Raw genomic sequence first — 25,130 nt, 5'->3', positions numbered from 1 at the left:
GGCATATCTTAGATCCACCAAAGTTTATGTATCCTTATCTATCATAATATTCCAGACATACCTCAGTCAAAAATCTTACAATCTTACCATGTCTGATTTTATTGCCAAACATTTTTTTCTACTTAAAACCATAGAATCTCTGACAATCAGCTGGAGAATGACAAAATGAACTAGCTTCCCCACTTTTCATGGAAAGGATGAAGGAATAATTCTCCTCTTCCTTGTAGTATTTTTTCGCATAATGATTTATATAATTAAGTTAATCCCTAATCTATTTTTTTAAATTTTTTAAAATGAATCCTCTTTTTAATTTTTTTAATTAATTTCCTTATTTGTACAAGCACTAGGTACAGTCAGAAGTGTGGGAGAGTGAGAGAATTCACCAGAACCAGAGTGGGGAACAGAACAGGCAGACCGACGAAATACACTGCTGAGGGGAGCAGTGGGCACGACAGAAGTCTGTGCGCCATGTGGGACCCTCGCCTGCAGCCGGGGATTGAACTGGTGCTGCAGAGGCTGCAGGCAGCTTCACAACCCAGCACTCAACTGCTGCGCCACCAGGGGAGGCCCAATCCCTAATCTATAGATCATTTGCATTGCTATTTTAATTTCCTTCTACTATCTGCACTGCATTACACATTCTTTACCAGAATTTGGCATCAATGACTAACATAAATTCCATTTATAAGAACACCATTTTCTTCAATGTCTTGTGCAGGGCAACATGGACATCTTTGTTCCTCAAACTGTAGATGAAGGGGTTCAGCATTGGCCCCATAACAGTATAAAAAACTGAGGATACTTTTTCTTGATTCACAGAACTAGTAGTAGAAGGTTTAAGATACATGAATGCTGCTGATCCCAAGAATAGAGAGACTGCAATTATGTGGGAGCTACAGGTACCAAAGGCTTTGGATCTGCCCTGTGTAGAATGCATGCGGAGGATGGTGGAGATGATCAAAGTATAAGAAATGAAGATTATAACACTAGGCACTGTTACATTGATTGCCACAACAATGAAAATTACCAGTTCATTGATATAGGTGCTCGTGCAGGAGAGCTGTAACAGAGGCGGTGCGTCACACATGAAATGATCAATGATGTTGCCATCACAGAAGGTGAGTCTCAACATGCATACAGTGTGGGCAATGGCACCCACAGACCCCATCATGTATGCACCCATCATCAGCATGAGACATACCTTATTGGACATGGTGACCCTGTAAAGCAGGGGCTTACAGATGGCCACATATCGATCAATGGCCATTGCTGTCAAAAGATAGCACTCATCAATAATAAAGAAGCAGAATAAATAGAACTGAGTCATGCACTCTCCATAAGAAATAACGTTCTTTTTCACAAAACTAATCAGCATTCTGGGAGTTATGGCAGAAGAGAAGCAGAGATCAACGAAGGAAAGATTGAAGAGGAAGAAATACATGGGAGTGTGCAAGTGGGGGTTCAGACCAATCAGAATGAGCAATCCCAAATTCCCCAGCATGGTGAACACATAAACTCCTAAGAAAATGAAGAAGAGAGGCAGCTGGAGTTCTGGTTGTTCTGTTAAACCCAGTAGGATAAACTCAGTAACTGAAGAGACATTTCCTGATGCCATTCTTCCCTAAGACATATCTGTGAGAACAGGACAAAAGGGTAACATTAAAATGAGTTCCTATTTCTCTGCACCCAATCACCCTACAATGAGATGAGACCCAGAGTGGGAGGATAAGCTCAAGCCCACCCTTTTGTGTGCCACTGCTTTCACTATTGAATAAAGGCTGACATAATTTTCAAGGTTACATTTCAGAACACCAAAGGGCAAGTTTAGTAGGGATAAGTTTCAGGAACCATGTCACCACTCACAACTCTACTGCATCTCTGCTCCAATTCTGCTTTGGCAGTCCACCAGGTCACCTAATGATCAACATTCAGCTCAGCTGAGAAGAGAGAAGGCATTTCAAGGAGTCCTTGGCTTCCATAATGAAGTTCAGGAGAATAGGAGGATGTATACCATTCAGCACTCTTGTTTCTGCATCAGGATTTCAGTGTTGGACCTTGCTAAGTCTTCTCTCTATTCTCAGAGGGACAAATGACTGATAAACTTTAGAATTGAACTGTCCAGACCCCGATTCTTCCTCTTTGTCAGTGTTTTATCAATAGTTTCAGTGATTTTTGGATTGTGGGAGCTAGAACACAAATGTCTGTACCCCAGGTTCTGAGAAGCTATGAGTCACATATCATGAATTCTGATGATCTCCTCTCCAGGCTATAGGGTAGTAAATATCCTCTCCTGAAGCCAAAAGAGTCATCTGCCCATATGACCCAAGGGGTTTTATGAGTTGGGAAAGCTTAGGGACCTGATTAAAATGGGAGATCTATGTTTCCTCGGAGGTCAGGCTTTGAAACAAAAACAAATTGCTCTTCATGTATAGCCTTGTTGATTTTAATAACAATGACTCACAAAGAATATCATTTCAAATACATTTTGAGTTTTTACCAATGGGGCACATCTTCAAATAGAAAAGCAGCTGACCACTCCTAAGTCTATAGCATCTGCCCCTATTCAAAATACTATACATCTATTTGTTGTTGTTGTGTCCTACCACAACTCATATGCACATATAAGCTTGCACACGCACATGCACATGTGCACATACACACACTTAAATGTAAATTTCAAAAGGGCAAGCATTTTGTCTATTTTCTTCAATTTTATTTCTATAGCACCTTAGATAAATACCTGAAATATATAACAGATATTGACTACCTATCTCTTTTTTTTTTTTAAGATTTATTTATGTATACAAGAGCTGGAGTACAGGCCAGAGATGCGGGGGCGGGGGGGTGGTGAAGGTGAGAGGATTCACTAGAGGCAGAGTGGGGAGCAGAATAGGCAGATCCACTGAAATACACTGCTGAGGGGAGCAGCGGGCTCTACAGGAGAGGTCTGCTGCACCATGTGGGTGAGCTCCCCGGCCGGGGATCAAACTGGTGCTGTAGTGGTTGTGGATAGCTTCACAGTGCTGCATCTTAACCCCTTGCTCCACCAGGGAGGCCCATGACTACATATCTGTTTAATAAAAAAAAAAATGTGGGACCTCTCTGGTGGCACAGAGGTTAAAGACACAGCACTATGAAGCTATCTGCAGCCACAGCAGCATGAGTTCGATCCCTGGTCAGGAGCTAACCCACGCAGCGCAGCAGACCTCCCCCGACTCACCCGCTGCTCCCCTCAGCTGTGTATCAGTACACTGCTCCATACACTATCTGGTAAATCCTCTCACTCTGCACCTCTGGCCTACACCCTAGTCCTTGCATGCATAAATAAATAAATCTTTAAAGAATTTTTTTTTTTTTTAATGAATGAATGAGAATCCCATTTGCCTTCTTTCCAGGGACCTAGTCCAGATAGTACAATGGAATGCTTGCCCCACAGGCAACGTTGATGTAGGGTCAGTGTATTCCCTTGTAGACCTCAGTGTAGGGCAAGAAAACATCAGCAAGGTATGTAAAGGTCACTACTGAACTCGCATAGGCCAGCTAAGAGCATTCCAGATCAAAGTAACTGAGCTCTGAGAATGTTATTTCCCTCCTCCCTAAATGTCACACAGTGAATGTCAACAGACTCTCAGACAGGTCCTAGTGCTTCTCCCAGGACAACTGCATAACACTCAGATCAATACAGGAAGCTTAAATGTCATAACTGAACTTAACAATGGAAAACCAATATTCTTAATTCTTTTTTAGCACTGGACCAAAATTACAAAATAAGGACACAGAGAGTTTAACAAGAGAGAGGGGGGCATAAAAGCAGGATACTCGGGTCAGCTTTGTTTGCTGAGATTTTCTTTTGTTGTTAGTTTGCTTTAAGTGTTTTTAATCACTCACCAAGCATTTCTACAATAGCTGTGTAATACCTCCGGCTCTGTTCTTCTTGCTCAAGATTGCTTTACTATTTGGGCACCTTTATGGTTCTATAGGAACTAAATGAATGTTTTTTGTTATTGTACCAATTGCCATTGGGATTGTGATAGAGATTTCACTGAAAGGATAAATAGCTTTGAGTAGTCTGGCTATTTTAACAATATGATGTGTTCCAATTAATGTGCAAGGGATGAATGCCGTGTTTCTGTGCCCCCCTTAATTTCCTATTTTAGTGTTTTGCAATTTTAAGAGTATGAGCTTTCACCAACTTTGGTAAGTTTATTCCTAAGCAATTTATTCTTTTTGTTGCTAGTATGTATAGGACTGTTCCATTAATTTCCTTATCTAATCTTAAGACTGCTATCTCAATTTCTCATAACTTCATGGTTGTATATAGAAACATGACTCAATTTCATAATTTGATTTTATATCCTATAACTTTATTGAAATAATGCATACCTTCTAATAGTTTTTCGGTTGAAACATTAATTTCTAAAGGATGACTTTTACAAAGATAGTATTCTTGGTGAGCAGGTTTCCTTTTTCCTTTCAGCACATTGAATATAGCAGTACATGCCTCCTCTCTTGAAAGGGTTCTGGTTAGAAATCCTCTGATAGCCTTGTATGGAATGAATCACTTTTTGACTGTTACTTTCACATTTCTCATTGTACTTGACTTTTATAATTAATTAAAATATGTCTTGGTGTAAACTTCTGTGGGTTGATTGTGTTTGGAGATCTTGAGCTTCATAAACCTGGAGGTACATATCCCTCCCAAGATTTGTATGTTTTCAGTCATTCTTTCTTCATATAAACATTCTATGCCTACCCCCTCATCCATCCTTCCCTCCCCCCTCTTTTGTCATTCTGGAACTCACATAACATATGTATGGTTCCTTTTTGTCTTTTGTCTCCCACAAAGCTCATAGCATTCATTCTATTTTCTGCTCTGAGCAGAGAATTTCAGAATAGTTATCTTAGAGTTCACAGATTCTTTCTTCTGCCTGATCGAGTCTATTATTGAAGGCATAAAAATATGTCTTTTTTTCATTAATTGTATTCTTCAGGTCAAAATTTCTGTTCAGTTCTTTTTTATGATTTCTCTTTGTGAAATTTCTAATTTTATTCATCGATTGTTTTCCAGGTTTGATCAAGTTGTCTCCCAGTGTTCTCCTGTAGCTCACTGAAGTTGTTTAAAACAATAATTTTGAAATTTTTGTCAAGCAACTCATAGATCTTCATTTCTTGAGTTTCTTTTTTTAAGGACTTTATTTATTTATGCATAGAAAAACTGGGGTGTAGGCCAGATATGTGGGAAGTGAGAGGATTCACCAGAGACAGAGTGCAGAGTGGGGAGCAGAGCAGGTGGATTTACTGAAATACACTGCTAAGCGGAACAGCAGGCGAGACAGGAGAAGTCTTCTATGCCATATGTGGGTTAGCTCCCTAGCCAGGGATTAAACTCAGGCTGTTGTGGTGATAGTCCTGAGACTTAACCAGGAGGCCCCCTATTTCTTGACTTGCTAACGGTGCTATCATGTCTACCTGAGTCCCCATGACCCATGTACCCTTCTATTGATGTGTGTGAATTTGGAGCATACACCTTGTACTCTATTTATAGGCCAGTTTCAGCAGGTAAACATCTTTTGCTGGGGCCACAAGCCAATGGGGCTGCCTCCAGTATTGCAGTTTAGCAAAACTGAAGCTTGGCCATGTGGTTATTGCTGGATCTCCAGTTGGATCAGTGGTTGGAAGCCCATTACCAGGCACATTGGATTCTCAGGCGGATGCGACTATCTAGAAACAGAGTAAAGAAGCGCTAGAGCCAGGTCATGGAATTACTTCCAGGTTAATTCCATAGACAGCTGGCCTTGTACCAAGGGTATAGACAGGTGTGGATTCCTGAATATGTTCCCACTAGATCCAGAGCGTCAGGAGAGTGGGACTGGAATATGTCACAGACCATGTCCCTGTTTCACATTATTGATTTCAATAGACCTAGCACAGGGCCATCAGACAAGATTGTATCCCACTGGTTCCTTGGGAAGGCAGAAATACACCCAAATTGTGGCACAGTGGGGCTGGCATAGAATCATAAAGCTTCTTTAAGGTTCAAAGTCAGGATTGAAGTCAGTTGGCCAGCTACCAGCTACAAGGATGAGCATCATTAGGTCCTTGACCTGCAATTGTGTGGGGCTATAACCAGTTCACAAGGATTGTATTATCATTATGAAATGTTCCTCTATTTTTAACAGTACTCCTTGCCTTTGAATCTATTTCTTTGTGATCAAAACAACATACCAGTTTCCCCATAATTTCTACATTTAATTCTTTTAAATTTCATTTCATGTCTCTAGCTGCAAAATATACCTTTTTCATTTATTTATTTTTTTAAAGATTTATTTATTTATTTATACAAGCACTGGGTACAGTCAGAAGCACGGGAGGGTGAGAGAATTCACCAGAGACAGAGCAGGGAGCAGAACAGGCAGACTAACAAAATACACTGCTGAGGGGAGCAGCGGGCAGCAGGAGAGGTCTGTGTGCCATGTGGGATCCTCACCGGCGGCCGGGATTGAACCGGCGCTGCAGAGGCTGCAGGCAGCTTCGCAACCCAGCGCTCAACCGCTGCACCACCGGGGAGGCCCGAAATATACCTTTTTTAGATAGTATGCAGTACTGTCTTGTTTTTTTTTTTTTTTCCAACATAAAAACCCCTCTGTATATAAATTGGAGTTTTCACAACTTAAGTTCTGTCTCAAGAGGCAACTCAGCTTATATTCCTATGAATTTTTAAGTCCATCAAGTTTCAATTATTTTCATTTAACAACAGCATGCTCTAGTTATATTTCTAGTGCCAATGTCTGTTATTAAAGTCAAACAAGCTTAAAGGTGCATCTTATTTCTAACTAGGAGGTGTTTAAATTTTCTATATTCCAGTTTTTCCCAATATAAAGTGGAAATTAATAATTTTCTAATTGTGTAAATTAAGTTATTGTGTAGCTCAAATGAGATATATGCATGCTTGTATCTCTCATTGCTTGAATTCATTTCATTGATACTCATCTTGACAAGAAGTAATTTTAAAGCAATATGCATGAGATCAGAAACCATTTCCAACAATAAAACTAAGAATTTGTAACTGTTTGAATTTATGCAAGTCTTCCAAGACATTAAGTGGGAAAACCAACAATATTAATTTGAGATTCAAGATAACAATAATTTAAATAGGAATAATACACAGGGACTGTATTGCTATTATCTGAAATAGTAAAAGTGACCATAGCCCAACTGATGAAGTTACTCGGGAACTTATAAATAGTTATATAAGATAACTCTCATGGAAGGCCGTATAATAGATTTTAGCATATATATTTTATAGCAGTAGCTATGAGCTAATATAGACAGGTTTAACAGCTAGGCTTTATAAGCTACTTTTAATCATAATACTTGCCTGATGCCTCAAAAAGAGCCAATTTATAAGTTTTACTTTTCTGAAATGATTATGTGATCCTGAAGGAGTGTTGTGCCATCCTTTTCTGGGGTTAGTGGAGGTATTTCTTTGATTTTGGAGATACAGGCCCTAGGTTAGTAGAACGAAATTTTATTAGTAACTTGGCACTTAAATCTCAGGACTTGATTGTGCCAAAAATTGAAATGAATAGAATAGGGCCTCCCTTGTGGCCTAGGGGTTAAATCTCAGAGCTGTCCAGGTGGAGTCTGGTGAAACCAACTTTGTTCCTGAAGCCTACATGGACCGGATGCCAATGGTTTGCTCTGATCCTATATGGAGTACTCCAACAAAGCCAGCTAAAATTGCTGTTTAGTTATTCTGCCCTGTGATTTTATGCAAAAATAGGTAAAATGGCTTAAAAGTAGATTTAGTTTGCAAACTTTTGCTATGCTGTTAAAAAGTTTGGTATCAAGGTTGAGAAAATTTGTGTTTTACGTAAGTTGAACCATTTTAAGTTTTTTTCCTGTAATTTTGACGTATTTACTGTCTTGTTCTGGCTAATGCCTCCAGATTTTTTTTTTTTTTTTTTTTTTTTGGCTTGGACTGATGAACTGTTTTTTCCAGGAATGGAGGACTTTTGCTTTCCACAATGGACAATGCCTGGAGGGACTGGTTTTCTTTCACACTGGAACCCTGGAAAATTTTCATCTGAGACTATATCCCAGCATCCATATATTTGATCTTCATCACCATGGAAATGGTGGCAAAAAGTGAAAAGGGGGAATTGTTAGGGGGAAAGGATGTTCTGAGCTAATCCCATACAGGCTTTGTGGACTCCACCCCCACTCCAGACCAAAGCCATCAGGACATTGGGAAAGACAAATCCTGTCACCCCCAAAGGGAAGGTGGCAGGGATCTGAGGGTGCAGTTAAGCAACCAGGGTTGGTATAAAAAACCAAACACGTGGGTCTTGGGGGGGCTTGCTCTCTCGCAGGCCTCCTGGCTTCATGGCTCCTGGCTCGCGGCCAGCTCTCAGAGTGCCATTTGGGATTCCAGATCGGCGGATCAGTTAGGACGCATTTAAAACTTTGTCTCCCACTTTTCTCCCTGAGTTGTACATTTCCTCATTTGCCCTTCTCTTGTAAATAAACCTTTTATTAACCTTTCGTGTGTGCCTGCAGTAGAGTATTGATAAGTCCTTTTAAGCACGCGGGTGAGGACCCACAGTCAGGCAACCCGTTTTGTATCGGGGCTGCCCTGTAACATCACCAGTATGGCCTGAGTTCAGTCTCTGGCCAGGGAGCTAACTTACATTTGACACAGCAGACCTCTCCTGTCTTGCCTGCTGCTCTCCTTAGCAGTGGATTTCAGTAAAATCCACCTGTTCTGTTCTCCACTCTGTCTCTGGTGAATCCTCTCACTCCTCAGCACCTCTTACCTACACCCCAGTTCTTCTACACAAAAACAAAATAATTTTTTTTTAATTAAATAAACAGAATACGCCATGAATGCCTCTTTCCTTCAGTCTTAGCATTAAGATTCCTTGCCTCTTTGATATGGTGACTTCAGACAGAATTGAGAAATACTTGTGCCCTCAGTTTTAATGTTGGAAATCTGGAGCAGTAGATGACCCTGACTTAACCTTTGTCAAAGCTCTCAACATTTCATTTCTTATCAGTTAAACAAATGATGGTAATTTGCAATTTTTTTTTTTTTTTTGGTCCTAGGTTGTTTTCCAATGTTTCCCCTAGTTGACAAGCAGGATCCACATAATTCTGAGCACTTGGTGCTGGATGTAAGAAAATGATCCTGGAACCAAGATGTTTCTTGAAATCCAACCCTTTGAAGTCTCATATGAATTTTACAAGATGCCACAAGTTCCGAGGATGAATGCATTTCCAAATTAAGGCCAGAGTTGAATAGACAAGTTGACACATTTGTCCTCTTCGATAACATGCCCTCTCCCTCCCCTTTTTATGCCCTAAGAGTGTTGGGAGAGCTGAGGTTGAGAGAAGGCTGCAAATGGTACACTTTAGAAGAGGCATTTCTTATAAACAGAAGGAAGTCTTGGATTTAAAAAAAAAGCACACTTCATAACTTTATGACAAGACTGAGGGCTTTACACAGTCCAATCCATGGGATTCTCTGGCTGATCATGGAAAAATCACTAAAGGTACTGAAAGACCAGATTTTTACTCAGTTAATTTCTGTTAAGGCAGAACACATAAGAACCACAGAGGCCAAGATGAATTCTTGATACTGGTAAAATTTTTCTCAAGGTGCACTTATTCTTTAAGCTCTTTCTCCATTCTCCTGGATTCTGTCTCAGTGAACAGGGGAAACAGTGTATGCATTGGAGCCACAGAGGATAGAATGAAATCCTGCCTCTACCACCATTGATAATAAAAGAGCTCCTTAGATTTCTTCAGTCATCCTTCCTTGTATATAAGAGGAGAAGAGTGATGCCTAATTTTAAGGGTAGCTGTGACAAGAGATATTGATATAAATTTCTTTATACATAATTGTTGTTCAATAGCATCCATGTTATCACAAGCATATCTTGACTGCTATCAAAATTTAGTTCTCTCTTTTTAAGTCACTTGTAGGCAGAAATGTAGATTAGTATATGCTCAGGATATAAGAAGTCCTAGGTGCTCAATATTATTTTATTGATTGCTTAAATGATTGATAGTAATGCATCTATTACAAAGCTCTGTTTCACTTCCCCTGCAATTGATTATTGAGGAGCCCTGAAACCAGACTCAGTAACACAGCTTGGCCTTCTGGGTTCTCCCAGTAGCCACTCCAGTAGTTCCCCTTATTCTTGGATTGATGGTTGCCTACATTGTAACCAGCACAGGCAACATGCTAATTATTGAGCTCAACTTGATGGATGAGCACCTGCACATACAAATGCACTTCTGAGGAATCTTCTTCCTTCCTAGAGTGGCTGCTTGTGCCTACTGTGGTCCCCCAAGAAGTTTGTCATCATCTTCACACTATCTAATTTGCCAGCTACATCATCCTTCCTCTTGGCTGTCATGTCTCTGGATTGCTACTTGGCAATCTACTGACCACTCCACTATAAGACCCTGATGAGTAGTCAGGTTTGCTCCCAACTGGTGCTAGCCTTCTGGCTAGCTGGATTTCTCTGGGTCTTCTCCATATCCTTGTGGTCAGTCTACCTTTCTGTGACCCCAATGGCATCAACTACTTCTTTTGTGACAGTTGGCCCTTGTTAAGGCTTTCTCGTGGAGACACCCATCTGCTAGAGCTGGTAGCTTCTGTGCTGTCCATGTCAGTGATATTGGCTCTCTGGCTCTGACTTCTGTTTCCTATGCCTGCATTCTGGCCACTGTCCTCAGGGCTCCCATGGCTGATAATTGCAATTTGCGACAAATGCTTTTAAAATAAAAGCTGAGTTTGTTAGAGGGACAAATAAGGACAAACTCATTTGAAGTGAAAATCAGCAAACACGGCTTTTGAAGAAATGACCTTCACCTGAAGCTTGCATTGAGCAGGCATTAACATTCTGTAGTGAGTATTATTTTGCAAAGGTTCAGAGTAAGGAAAGAACTTAGACAAATGCATAGCAATGAAGAGTTAAAAAAGAAGAAAGAATGGAGCTGAGAGGTGGACTGAGGTCAGTTCAGAAGAGATCTTATCTATTACATTTACATGGGTCGAACTTTCTTTTTAAAGACTAAGTAAAGTCTTTAAAGAGTTTTAAGCAAGTAAGGAAGTGAGTTATCAAATCATAATGTAAGAGATTGATCAGCTGCTGTGGAAACAACTGATTTGCAGGAGGGCAAGTGGATTTTATAGGATAAATTAGGAGACAAACTGTGTTAGTCAAGACTTTAGAATTGCCAGTGAAGGTTGAGTGAAATGAGCAGCAAGCATATAATTTGGGAGCAGAGTTGATAAAGTAAGCACTTTTCCCACCCATAGATCATACAGTCTACAGTAAAACCAAGCTAATAAAGGGAATCCATAGCAGATATTTAATACTACAGTGTGAGAAGCAAGGTTTCTGTGGGGTCACAAGGAAAGGGATAGTGAAAGCTTCCCAAGAGAAGTGATAATCTTACACAAGACCCTAGGAATAAACCACGTTAAGAAGGGTGCTAAGTGAAGTGTCCTCAACACCAGGTATCAGAGGTATCCGGAATATGTTCAGGAAATTAAAAGAAGTACAATATGATAAACTATGATAAACATAAAGCCATGAAAATGGAAAGATAAGCAGAGGACAATCAATGTAGCTCATTTGTTAACATTTTAAGAAGCACCATTTATTAAAATAGAAGAGAACTAGAACCAGAAAATCTGGGTTCTTGTTCCAACTTGCCTGCCCTGTGACTACAGCAAATGACTTTCTCATTTTTCCATGGCTCCCTCATGTGTAAAATAAAGGGACTGGATGAGTGACTAGATTACAATAATGTATCTCTGCAATAATATGAATAATATATTTGGTGAATAATATATTTCTGCAATAAGCTCATACAATCAATAACCTCTTCCTTCCAAATGAATTATAGACACATAAAACTTAGTATGGGATATCTACTTATTCATGGAGTAGTTAAACTCACCACTGGAATACTAAATTAGATAATTTCTAAAATTCTTTTCAGCTCGAGTTATTTTGTATGTTTCTAAAATAATGATAATTATATCTAGGTCTGTTCAATTACACATTTACTAATACATTATGATAGCAAATACCATCACTAACACTATATTTCAATAGTAACACGGACCGATCAATAGCTATAGATACATTACATTGGCTGGCTGGCTGGCTGGCTGGCTGGCTGGATGGATGGATGGATGGATGGCTGGCTGGATGGATGGATAGGGTAGATAAGAAAATGTGGGGGAGAGAGAGAGATACCTAACACTATACATAAGGTTAAGTGAGACTAAGTTAGAATGGAAGTGCCACCCTAACAAATAACCATTTTGTCCTAACCAAACAAAGAAAGAAAATCGATCCAAGATTTTATCATTAGGAATCAGCAGAAAACAAAGACAGAATTACTCTCATGTCCAGTTCTAAGTCCAGAAATCAGCCCAGGCCAGCCACTCTGGTGGTAGCAGAGACCACCATGTGAACAGAAGACACTGTGTTCAAGTAAACTACACTCTTCCTCCAAACATTCTGACACCACCTCAAGAGGAATAAGTTGGAAAGAAGAAGAGAGCAGAATGCTAAGATACTGAGTTATTTTCTGAAAATAATGACCATATACTTAAAGGGATCATTTGATTTTATGCATAGGTATAAGTATAAATATTTATGTAGACATACTTAAATTTTAGTTATTTTTTCCCTACTGTTAAGCAGGATAACACTTTTGAGGAAAATCACATTGGTACTGAAAAACAGAGAAACTGCATTTTTATTTGCATTCGACTTATGTAAGTAAACCATGACTCTGCTACAAATTGCTAAGCTAAACTGCATGAGAAGAGAACTCTGACATGAGTCTTCTGATTCCAAAATTCTCTTTCCATTAAAATACGCTCTCTCTTTTATTTTAAGATTTATTTTTATTTATACAAGAACTGGGGTACAGGCCAGAGGCAAGGGAGGGTGAGAGAATTCACCAGAGACAGAGCAGGGAACATAACAGGCAGACTGATTGAAAACACTGCTGAGAGGAGCAGTGGGTGAGAGAGGGGAGGTCTGCCGTGCCATGTGGGTATTTTCCTGGCTGGCCAGGAATCGAACCCAGGCTTCAGAGGCTATGGACAGCTTCACAGTGCTGTGCTCAACCCTCTGCACCACCAGTGTTTGTTCTATACCATCTAATCTTCTCATTCAATATTCCAACTCCATTCTATTTTATCCTATACCTTTCCTCTTTGTATTGGACTTATGGTCTAAACATTCCCTCTCAGCAGACTATTATTGTGGAAAGGAACTTTGTTTATACTAATTTATTTATAAAAATATAAATGATAATGACTTCATGCTAAGATTGTGGATGCTTTCATTACATATCATCCTCTTCCAATCCTATATCATTGATTGATTAAATAATAACTAGCAAGTTATATAAACAAAACACTGCTTTATTTTCAATATGACTCTTAGGGATGGAGGTAAGGATAAAATGATGCAGGTCCTCTGGTACAAGTAAGAAGCTAAGTGAGTAAGTCGGTGGTAGGAGATGCAGGAATCCAGAATAAGGAGTTAAGCATTGGGGAGGAGTGAGAAATGATAAAAGAGAAGATTCTAACCATTTTTCCACACCTTCCTAAATTGAAGTAGAGTTTCTAGAGTCACTGATAAATTATGTGATGCTACTCTTTATTTGAGGGCTAGAAGATAAGCTCCCTTTCCATGTTACATTCCAGTTCCATAGTCATCATGTGTTCAGTAGTCCAAGATCATCTTCTACTCCATTTCCCTATATTCTAATATCTTGTCTGCCTGACTCTCTCAATCATACTTGGCCAAGATCAACTTTAAATATCATCTCATGATACCAATCTAATAGGCACAAACTCACATCGAGATATTGAGCCTCAGAGGAGTTTTTGATATCATCAACTATAAGGAGATTTTGATATCATCAACTGTGCTCCAAAGTTAAATAGATATTAGTTGGATTTCAGAAACAAGTTCTGGAGACTAAATAAATTATTTAATGTCTCTAATCCACAATTCATTTATTTTCAAAATGAAGGTGACACCAACCTCGTAAGATTACTGAAAGAATTAAAATAAATAATAAATGTAAGTCACTTGGTACAATGACTGGCAGATAGTAAGCTCTTAGCAAGTATTATTTAGTATAATCACAATAATGATTATGACCATTATGATGACCTTAAGAAAGAAGAATAAAGTAATTTGTTTAAGGTAATTCCCTTTTTCATCATGGATAATAATTCAAAAATCCACCTGAAATCAAGACTCCACATCCTACCCTTTAACCTCCGGATTCCGCCTGTCTTCAGAAAGCTTATATTATGTAAATTCTATGAGGACTACACCTGAGAGGGTGGGGAAAAGCAAATATTGTTTAAAAATGATGTAAAAAATTAAAAAATAAATAAAATAGTGACAGGTTAAAAAATAAAGAAATAAAATAAAATTATAATAATTTAACTTCTTAAGGGATAGTTTCCTACCATAAAAGTATTACCCCTGTTTCTCAAAAGGGTATTTTATATTCTTGCCAGTTTCTTTTTTGATATATAATAATTTAATGAAATTTAATAAATTCAATTAAAAGTTAAAAAAAAAGAGAAAGCTTATAATTGTTTTGAGCTCCTCAAATGTATCTTTTGTCCAAGAAACACAATATCATAAAGGAAACACAAGATGTACCATGTCTGTGCATATGCAGATGGAACTTCCTCAGCTAGGGCAGCATCAGGCTCATCTGGGATAGTGTCATCTGATCCAAACATTGTTTCTGCATAGCACTTGAGGTCTTTTTCTCTAGAAGACACTTGAGAAAAGTTCTAGATAGTTAATCCATTTTCTAGTTTGACTGAAAGTTTAGGTCACTAGAACTTGACTGAGGCCAGGAACACTAGAGAAGCAGTAGACAACTAGCTTTAGTTACTTTGTGAGTCCTGTGAAATAGGTTGTACACTGAAGCAGCTCCAAGATTCTCATGTCCTGCTTCTGCTAATCTAGGGTCAGTGCTCCAGGGGAACAAGAACATCCTTTTGTCTCCTCCACAACTTCTTCATGGCCATAATGACTTCCTTGTTTCTCAGGGTATAGATGGCAGGGTTCAGCATGGGAGTGACCATTGTGTACAGCACAGAGACTGCCTTGTCCATGGGGAAGGTCCGAAATGGCCTTGCATAGATGTAGATGCAAGGCACGAAGATTAAGGTTACCACAGAAAGATGGGAGGCACAGGTAAATAGGGCTTTGCTGCGGCCCTCCCGTGAGTGGCTTCGGAGCATGACTAGCAGTGCTGTGTATGACCCCAGCAGCACCAGGAAACACATCAGGGTCACCAGACCATTGTTCGACACCATCAGAAGCTCTAAAACAAAGGTATCTGTGCAGGCCAATTTAATCAGCTGGGGCACATCGCAGTAAAAGTTGTCCAGCTTGTCAGGTCCACAGAATGGCAGCTGCACAGTCAGTCCAATCTGTACAATGGAGTGGATGAAGCCCCCCACCCAGGAGCCTGCCATGAAAAGCCCACAGACCGTCCGATTCATAATCAGCATGTAGCGCAGAGGCTGGGAAATGGCAACATAGCGGTCATATGCCATGACAGTCAGCAGAAAGATCTTGATCCCTCCAATGAAGTGGAAAAAGAAGAGCTGAGTCAGGCAGCTACCAAAGGAAATTATGGGGTTTCCTGAGAGTAAGTCAGCCAGCATCCTAGGTGCAGTAATGGAAGAATAGCAAAAGTCTAAGAAAGAAAGATTGCCTAAGAGAAAGTACATGGTTGTATGTAAGCGTGGGTCAGAGGTCACTATAGCCACAATGAGTAGATTTCCAGTTACAGACATGAGATACACAACAGAGAAAACAATGAAGAAGAGGAGCCGAAGCTCCCATACCTGAGAGAGCCCTAGTAGTACAAAACCAGTCACGTGGGAATGATTTGCTGGATTCATCTGCTTGGTATGACCTGGTAAGTCAACCTGCTGAGAAAAGAATAGAGCATAGTCATCATAGGATTCACTTGGTTCTCTGAAATAATTTCATCTACCCCCTCTGAGAAAATTCTCTTCTATCTCATTTACCACAAGAATGTTTTAAGTGGTTCTAAATGTTTTGTTTTTTTTTTTTTAAGATTTATTTATTTATTTATTTATACAAGAGCCAGGGTACAGGCCAGATGCGCAGGAGGGTGAGAGGATTCACCAGAGACAGAGCAAGAAACAGAACAGGCAGACTGCCAAAATACACTGCTGAGGGGAGCAATGGGTGAGACAGGAGAGGTCTGCCGCACTATGTGGGACACTCCCCGGAAGGCCAGGATTGAACCGGGGCCGCAGAGACTGTGGACAGCCTCACAGCACGGTGCTCAACCGCCTGCACCACCAGGGGAAGGCACTGGGTAATGACTATTAATGGATGCAAAGTTTCTTTTAGGGCTGCTGAAATGTTCTAAAACTGATGTGGTGATGGTTGGGAAACTGATTATACAAAGAACCTTTTATTTTACACCTTAAAGAAACTAATTAATTGTATGTATGGTATGTAAATTATACTTCAATAAAACTTATTGAAAAATATAAAACCATATGCTAAGAGAGGAAATTAAAGGGAATCTTACAAAATGCTCAATTAAAACCAGAGCTGACAGAGAGAAATATGGTATTAAAAAGTAAGCACCAAAATGGAAAAGAGTTTAAAATATGGTAAATATTAATGCAACTATGTTAATAATCATTTTACATGAATAGCCTAAACATACATTTCAAAAGAGATGCCATCAAAGTGGATTGAATAAAAACAAGATCCAAATACATTTTGTCTACAAGAAATCCACTTTAAATATGAAGAATAAGGCTAAAAGTAAAGGGATAAACAAAGATACACCATGTGAATCCTAGTCAAAAGAAAGCTGCAATAGTTACATTATTTTCAGACAAAGTAGACTTCAAGGACAGTTCCTGGGAAAAAAGGAAATTTATCAAAGATAAAGAACACTACATAATGACAAAGGGGTCGATTCTTTAAGAAGATATAGCTTGAGTTGCAACTGTAAATATTTAGATATCTATGTTGGTCTCCATTTGTGTTCTTGCAATGTGTCCTGTAAATATTAGAGATCGACCTGGTTACAACACTGATTAAGTGAATTGATGGGTTAAATCCTGAACTTACCTTCAAGTGATTTAATAATTCATTAATAAATACAACGGATTTGCATGACTCAGCTCAGAGGTGGAGAAGATCTGCTGTCTAAATGTTGTGATGTGAGCGGTCATAGGAAAGAACACACCCCAAATGCTTCCATTTTGACTAAGCATCAATGCCAAGCCTTCCTTCCTTCTTCCCTCCCTCCCTTTCTCCCTCCCTCCCTCCTATTCCTTCCCTCCCTCCCTCCCTCCCTTCTATAAAAATCAGATTAAATTAAATTTCAAGATCTGTTCTTAAATTGCACCAGCTATGGTTCAGTGCTCTCAATTGCTCCCCATGGCTAGGGGCTACCATACTGGACAATGCAAAAATGGTACATTTCCATTATCACAGAAAGTTCTACTGAAAAACAATGGGTGAAAAAGAAAGCTCTATTTTGAATTTCAACATGGCCTTCACCAATAATATTGATGAAAACCAAGCAATGACTTTATGACTTGTTGTATTACAATGATTTGGCATCACTTTCGAGTTCCCTAGCAACTCTCCCTTCCACTAAACAGTTCTTTGGAAAATTGTAATGTAGGCAACAGATGAAATAATATTGTTCCTAATATGAAACATTTTGTAATATCAGTCACAAGAATTTGCACAACTGGACAAGCTGTTCTTCGGGGGCCAAAGAATATGCTAGTTTAGATCCAGGATGTTCTGAACAGTCTGACAAAACATATATTCTTCTCTACATTAAAGAACTGGATTCTAGTTCTAATTTTGCACTAACATATATATGACCTTGGGGAAGCTACTAAACCTCTCTAAAACTCTCTCAACTTTAGTTTTCCTGTGAGTAAAATGGAAATAGCAACATTCCCAATTTGTCCTACTAAGATAATGTAAGTACGACATGCAACTATATAGATGAGGTTTGATTTTTTTCCCCCAACCTCTGCCTGCTTTTAAGTAGATTCACTCTCACAGATGAGACCAAGATAGGAAAGAATGTTGACTCTACCTTGTCGTACCTGAAATCTTTCCTTTGATATGTTGAGACCTTCACTGAAAGGTGTCTTATAGCCAGAAATGTAAATGTTAGATTGTTAACTGGCATAGTGGGTCTTTCTTTAGCATACATTTTTGATCTAATTCTATAGATGCATGTGTGATTATTCAGTTCAATTCAGTGATCATTTATTCCCAGAATATTTGGGGTAAGGAAGGGAGTACTATTGTAAAAATTGCAAAACTAGTGGATAAATTGAAGATCTCTACCATCTTGCATATTATTTTAGAAGGAAAGATAAGGAAATTGTCATGTAAATTAAGAATAAATTTTAAATGTAATAAATGTTTCTAAAGCAATATATATATCATGCCTTTGAGAGAGAAAAAAAATCCTTTGTTTAGAGGGTTGAGGAACTGTGAAATCTCAAGGACAGGCATATGTTCATTCACTTTGGCATCTCTATTGCTAGGCACTTAGCAGGTGTTCAATAACCTTAATTTTTGCTAATACTACAAAAATAAGCTTTGATAGGGTAGTGTGTGCAGGGTAGGGTACAGCATTATCCATAAGAACTCTGGTTTTGGCACCCAGTAACTGAACACTTGGGCAAAGTCTCTTCATTGCTTTGAATCTAATCTGTATAATATAAGCAATGATGGCTACTTTTCAGTTTTCCTTATCATAAAGTGAGGATAATAACACCTATTCTGTATGGTTCATCTAAGCATGAAATTAGACAATGTATAGAAAAATTTTAGCTTAATGCCTAGAAGAGAACTAGATAGAAATATTTTGAATATAAATAAATGTTTGCTCTATCTTGAAAGTTAGAAAGTATTTTTAACTGTCATAAATAAGGACAGAAATTATGTATTTCAGAAGGAAGGGACAGATTAAGAAAATGTGTGGAGGTATAACAGTGAGGGAATGTCAGGGTAAAGACAAAATGTCTTGCTTGACATAGATGTAGTGGTAAGAGAAATTATTGGCAAAGTAGAGAAAGGACATTTGTTTTTTGTTTTCAAAAAACAAATCAATGAAAAGGCCTACAGAGAGTTACCAGAAGAGAAGGGGATGGAGAGTGGGTACAATGGAACAAATAGGAGAATGATATGGTGAAGGATTGTATTGGATTTTTAGTGGTGAAGTTATTGTAGTATCTATTGATTCTCAATGATGCACACCTAGTGTACATTGATGCATACCTAGTATACATTTACCATGACTTTTGGTAAATGTCAGCTTAAGGAGTTCCTATTTTACACAGAATTTGTGAGCAGGGGAGTAAGAGAATCAAACTCAGTCATTTGTGCTGTTTAGCTATGGCATCTGAATGTTCGGTTTAAATAACGATTTAAAATTTATAAAATTTGGGCTCCCAAACCCCTTGGTACAAAGGGTTAAGTAAGTCTCAGCACTACCTACTCGCCCACTGCTCCCCAGGCAGTGTATTTCAGTAGATCTGCCTGTTCTGCTCCCCACTCTGTCTCTGGTGAAACCTCTCACCCCTCTGCACCTCTGACCTACACTCCAGCTCTTGTATGCATAAATAAATAAAACAAATCTTAAAAAAAATAAATACAATTTATAAATTTTCCTCGGCTAGTAGTATTAAAGATGCTTAACCCTGATTACTCTAGTTAGGTAAACACATACAACTATTTAAAAAGAATACACTTAGTCTAACTTCAAATCTTATTCCTCATCCTACAAGTGGAGAGACCATCTCAGGAAGAATGATCTTAGACTCTAGTACAAAGTAACCTGGTTAGAGTTGAGACCCAAGGAAGTGGAATAGCATGATAGATTCTCAAGTTTAGTTGATACTCCAGAATTTGATGTAGCACAATCAACTCTAAATTCAGCTCTTCCAATGGATAACTTTAGCATTAGAAAGCCTCCACAAATGAGTAAAAGCCTAAGAAATACATGAAATAAATGATACACTTACCAGGTTGCTTCTCACTTAAGATATCCCAATAGTGATCATAGATATATAAAGTCAGGTCAAAATATTGACACCTGCAAAGTTTCCATTAGACCCTTTAAAGGGCTTTGGGGAATGGAAGTTAGCCAGTTTTAGTGCAAAGGGATTATTGACAGAGCAACAGGTAAATGCCAGGCATGGGACAGGCAAACTTGCCTGGTGCTCTCCAAAGCCACTGTCACTGGGGACCACACCCAGAACCAAAGAATGGAAGGGCATTGATTCAAGTAAACTATCCCCATAGGATAAATTAACTATTTCTCCTTTAGCTTGGAGATTTTCCTGTATCACCACATCACAACCCTGTAATTCAAAGATTACATCTGTAATTATTTGACTCCAAATTCTTTTTGCCTGTCATTCTCTTCTATACTGTTATGTAAACATGCCAAATCACTACATAGATCAAAGACTTAAATGCAAAAAAAAAATCAATGAAAAGGTCTACAGAGGGTTACCAGAAGGGAAGGGGATGGAGAGTGGGTACACTGGAACAAATACGAGAACGATATGGAAGGATTGCATTAGATTTTTAGTGGTGAAGTTACTGTAGTATCTATTGATTCTCAATGATGCACACCTAGTATACATTCTCAATGATGCACACATGAAACTTACATAATGATACAAAGCAATATTACTTCAAAAAAAAAATAATGTAAAAAGCAAAAGCCCACTGAGGAAACAAGAGTTCAAGCTAACTGCCTCAAACTTGCACCTCAATCTGACTTTATTGTCCTCTACCATTGCTTTTCATATAATTATTCCTGGTGAAGATTTTAAAGGCAATTAATATACGTGATAATATTTTATGGCATATCAATGAGATAAATTTTATGCAACACAAAATCCTCAAATTTGTTGAGGATGTAAAGCATATTCCTCAGAGATATGCAAATTTACTAATACCTATGCTTAGTATATATTAATTTTCAGAATATTTATACCAATTGAGGTATGTGAAATATTCAGTCTCACTATCTTCTTGCCATCAATCAATAGATGTTACCGATTTTTCCATAATTTTCAGTTGACTGTTCCAAAAATCTAATTTTTTTTTTTTTTTTTTTTAAAGATTTATTTATTTATTTTTATACAAGCACTGGGTACAGTCAGAAGCGCGGGAGGGTGAGAGAATTCACCAGAACCAGAGCGGGGAACAGAACAGGCAGACTGACGAAATACACTGTTGAGGGGAGCAGCGGGTGCAGCACGAGAGGTCTGTCACGCCATGTGGGACCCTTGCTGGCGGCCAGGGATTAAACCGGCGCTGCAGAGGCTGCGGGCAGCTTCGCAGCCCAGCGCTCAACTGCTGCGTCACCAGGGCAGGCCCTCCCTAGATGTTCTTAAGCAACAAGAGGACAGATTCCCTTTCCAGATATCTCCCAAATTCTTATCTGAGAGACCAAAAATCTAATTTTAATATACATTTTAACTACTATTAAGGATAAACATTTATTTTGTCTTTTAATATTTCTTCCATGGCTTTCATGTTATTTTGGTGTATTTGTGTTCTTTGCCCAGATTTCTCATGCAGTTTTTGTAGTCTTTGTTCATCTTTTTTTTTTTTTAAGATTTATTTATTTATGCATATAAGAACTGGGGTACAGTCCAGATGTGCAGGGAGTGAGAGGATTCACCACAGACAGAGTGGGGAACAGAACAGGAATACTGAAATACACTGCTGAGGGGAGAAGTGGGTGAGACAGGAGAGGTCTACTGCGCCATGTGGGTAGCTCCCTGGTGGGCTGGGGATCGAATTTGTGCTGCACAGACTGTGGACAGCTTCACAGTGCTGTGTTTAACCCCCTGAGCCACCAGGGAGGCCCTTATTTGTGAGTTTTTTATTAAGAATAAAAGTGTATTTATATTATAAATAAGTATATATTTATATGTACACATTTATGAGTGTGTATATGTAAATAAGCATACATACATTTAAATTTGTGTTGATATGTGTGTTTATAATTTATAAAACTTGCTATGCTCTTTTCTGTTTGGTGGTCAAAATAATTTTTTTTCTTTTAAATATTCTGTAGGTCTTTTTATTTTGTTTTTAGAAAAGTTTCTCTCACGTCAATATACAATCTTTATTATCTAGATTTTTGTTCATTTTGTTCCTTCATTTTCTGTTTAAATTGATCAAGTGTTTGAAAATTTCTTAAATTCAGAGCTAACGTAATTTTTCTAAGAAGTTAAATTTCCAACCTCTATTTATTGTATAACTTAGCCTTTTGCAATAGGTTTGGAATATTCCTTTTATTGAACACTATATACATATATATGCATATACACACACATATATATATGTGTATTTATGAACTAAGAAAAATTATGATACTAAAGCAAATAAGAAAGTGTAGAGTAATATAAAGCCTGAAATAAATTCACTAGAAAACAGAAAATCAAATAATGGATAACTATGTCAGAGTCATTTTTAAAAATGAATAGACCAGAGAAACTTATAAATAAGAACAAGGAACACAAAAAATACACAAAATAGAATGACAGAATAGAATATAGTAAGGAGGAGATTTAAAGAAATACTATAAAGCACCTTGTACCTACCTCTGTACAACTTGAAACTCAGTAAAATGGGCCAACTTTAATAAAGGTTCATATTAACTCAGAGGAGTTACAATAATATTCATGGATTTCATTGAAGTATCTGTCAATTCTTTCATGAGTATGACCTACCTTTACTTCTTTTAAAAATATTTATGTATATTTCATCTATTTGAAATTAGTCATAAATCGGGAAGGATTGGGGTCAGAATGGGGCGTTTGCAATTGTATGGGGGAATATAAAAATAAAATTAAAAAAAAAAAAAAAAAAAAGAAGTAGGAAGAGTAAAAAAAAAAAAAGAAATTAGTCATAAATCAAGAAAAAATTAGATAATGGTAACAGCAAACATCTTTGTCTACTTTCATTTTAATTCTATATGTAGCTCAAATTTGGAATTGTTCTGGCAATATTTTACTATTTTTTGCCACCCTTCCTTCTGGGACTTCAGTTGAATATTTGTTTGATCATTTGATATTATACCATGAGAAAAGAAATCTTTTAACCTTTATGTCTCTGTTTTGGAAAATTTCTATGGTTATAGGATGTGTTGCTGTGGAAGGATGATGACCACTCACCACGGCTGCAGTGATGGGTGCCTTCTTCCTCACCCCCAGTTCCATGCTACCTACATCTCAGAAGCCTTGGTGTAAGACTCCCTCCTTCTTGAGTGGGGAACATGCTAGAAAGCTGGGGTGTTGCTGAGAAGCTAGGTGGACCTTTAAAACACTGAAGACAGGCAGAGCACACTCTCTTACTTGCTCAGCTCCAACTTGCACTTTGGTGCTGCCAATAGGACAGAAAGCATCTAGCCATACACAGGTCAATTACTCTCTCTCTGTTCTCCCTTTTCTAACTTCTCTTATACATAAACCCTTTTTTTAAAAATTTTCCTTACTTATCTGCTTTTGTGTCTTGTCCCCAGTACTTAAACACATGGTTGAGGCCTCCCAAACTGGGTCACCCTCCGACTTTATTTCCAGGATTGCCCACTAACACTATTGCTATGTCCTCAAGTTCAATTATCTACTTCTATGTGTCTGATGTGCAATTAATGTCATCTGGCAATCTTTTTCATTTCAGACTTTATATATTTTTGTCTCAAGAAGTTTGATTTGTTTCTTTATTATTGTGAAAAAATAATGATTTTAAAGTGAAGGTTTTGGCATTTAGTATATTCACAATATTGTGCAAACACCACCTCTATCTAGTTCCAAACCATTTGCATCACTTCAAAAGAAAACTTCATAAACATTAGGCAATTATTCCTATCCCTTCTTTCTGAAGCATGGGAAATCATCAATATAATTTGTCTGTGTATATTTACCTTCTCTGGAAATTTCATATATACAAAATCATACAATATATGATCTTTTGCATCTAATGTCTTTCATTTATCATGTTTTCAAGGTTTATCCATGTTGTAGCATGCACTTCAATCCTTTTTATCAATCGAATAGTATTCCATTGTGTGTATAGTCATGCATTGCCCAGTGAGGAGATAATAGGTTGTAAGAAAAGTGTCAATGGCTGATTTGACTGTTCTGCAAACATCATAGAGTGTATTTACACTGGAAGTGTGGGCTAAATGATATGCTTGAAAAACTTGGGGCTCTCTCTGTGCCACATCACAAAGGGTTTTAATGAATAGCCTACAACTGTAGCCAAGCAAGACTTAAAATCCTTGAGACATGGCATTATTAGACTCCTTATGGATGAGTCCTTTCAGAAACCCACTTCCATAATAGGTAGATTTTATCCATAATGAAGATGTTCTCCTGCAAGTAACTTTTTTTCACAATTAGCTTATCTAGACTTTCCAAATTTTTTCAGTTTCCTTTATGTAAACATTCCCAGACTCACCACTCACTTTCACACTATGTAATGAATAATGATCCTTGAACTGCTTAAACCACCCAGAAAAAGCAGTAAAGTCAGCATGGCAGTTGGGTCCAAACATTTCATTAAACATTGCAAACACACTGTTTGCTTTGGTCATGCTGTGGGAGGGTTACCTCACCAAACTCTGATATATCAACATAGTAAAATTATTGTGCTCTTCTTGGGATGCCTTCTCTGAATTAAGGTCTAAAAGATGCCCTCAGGTCTAGAAAGTGCTAGTGGTTATAAGACTCACCTCATTTGTATGCCTTCTAGCAGGACTCATTCTCTTGGGATACCTACTGTCCAAAGTCTCAAAACAATTCTTTAATATATCATGTATTTTTCTAGTTGTTTATGACAGGAACTTAATTCTGATTTCAGTTATTCTATTACAGTCAATGTGGAAATTCTCAGTTATCAGTGCTTTATGTTTTTGACTCAGAAGGTATTCAGGATCTTATTTTCTTTTTTAATTTAAGTGTGTAAAATAGAAGACGACTTTTTTCT

At 38.1% G+C, this 25,130-nt stretch overlaps 3 protein-coding genes across 8 annotated transcripts in view; all 3 read right to left on the bottom strand.

Moving 5' to 3' along the window:
• The window catches only part of VWA5A (von Willebrand factor A domain containing 5A), a 185,929-nt gene extending 169,962 nt beyond the window's left edge, over positions 1-15,967 (bottom strand). For all 3 annotated transcript variants that reach the window (XR_008551064.1, XM_054693165.1, XM_054693164.1), the window contains exon 1: positions 15,932-15,967. The gene's annotated coding sequence lies outside the window, so the exon portion shown is untranslated. The remainder of the gene's footprint in view (positions 1-15,931) is intronic.
• On the bottom strand, positions 683-1,630 carry LOC119240798 (olfactory receptor 145-like). Its single transcript, XM_037505519.2, is given in 1 exon segment — positions 683-1,630. A coding segment is annotated over 1 exon segment (948 nt).
• The window catches only part of LOC119240793 (olfactory receptor 4D5), a 388,728-nt gene continuing 378,566 nt past the window's right edge, over positions 14,969-25,130 (bottom strand). For all 4 annotated transcript variants that reach the window (XM_054693170.1, XM_054693168.1, XM_037505513.2 and 1 more), the window contains exon 3: positions 14,969-16,018. In XM_054693170.1, the coding sequence (XP_054549145.1) occupies positions 15,044-15,988 (945 nt within the window). In that variant the 5' untranslated portion in view covers positions 15,989-16,018 and the 3' untranslated portion in view covers positions 14,969-15,043. The remainder of the gene's footprint in view (positions 16,019-25,130) is intronic.

The sequence above is a fragment of the Talpa occidentalis genome, unplaced genomic scaffold (assembly GCF_014898055.3).
Source record: "Talpa occidentalis isolate TD23 unplaced genomic scaffold, MPIMG_talOcc4v2.1 talOcc4.12, whole genome shotgun sequence".
NCBI classification, from domain to species: Eukaryota; Metazoa; Chordata; class Mammalia; order Eulipotyphla; family Talpidae; genus Talpa; species Talpa occidentalis.
This window is presented reverse-complemented; position numbering and strand designations above follow the sequence as displayed.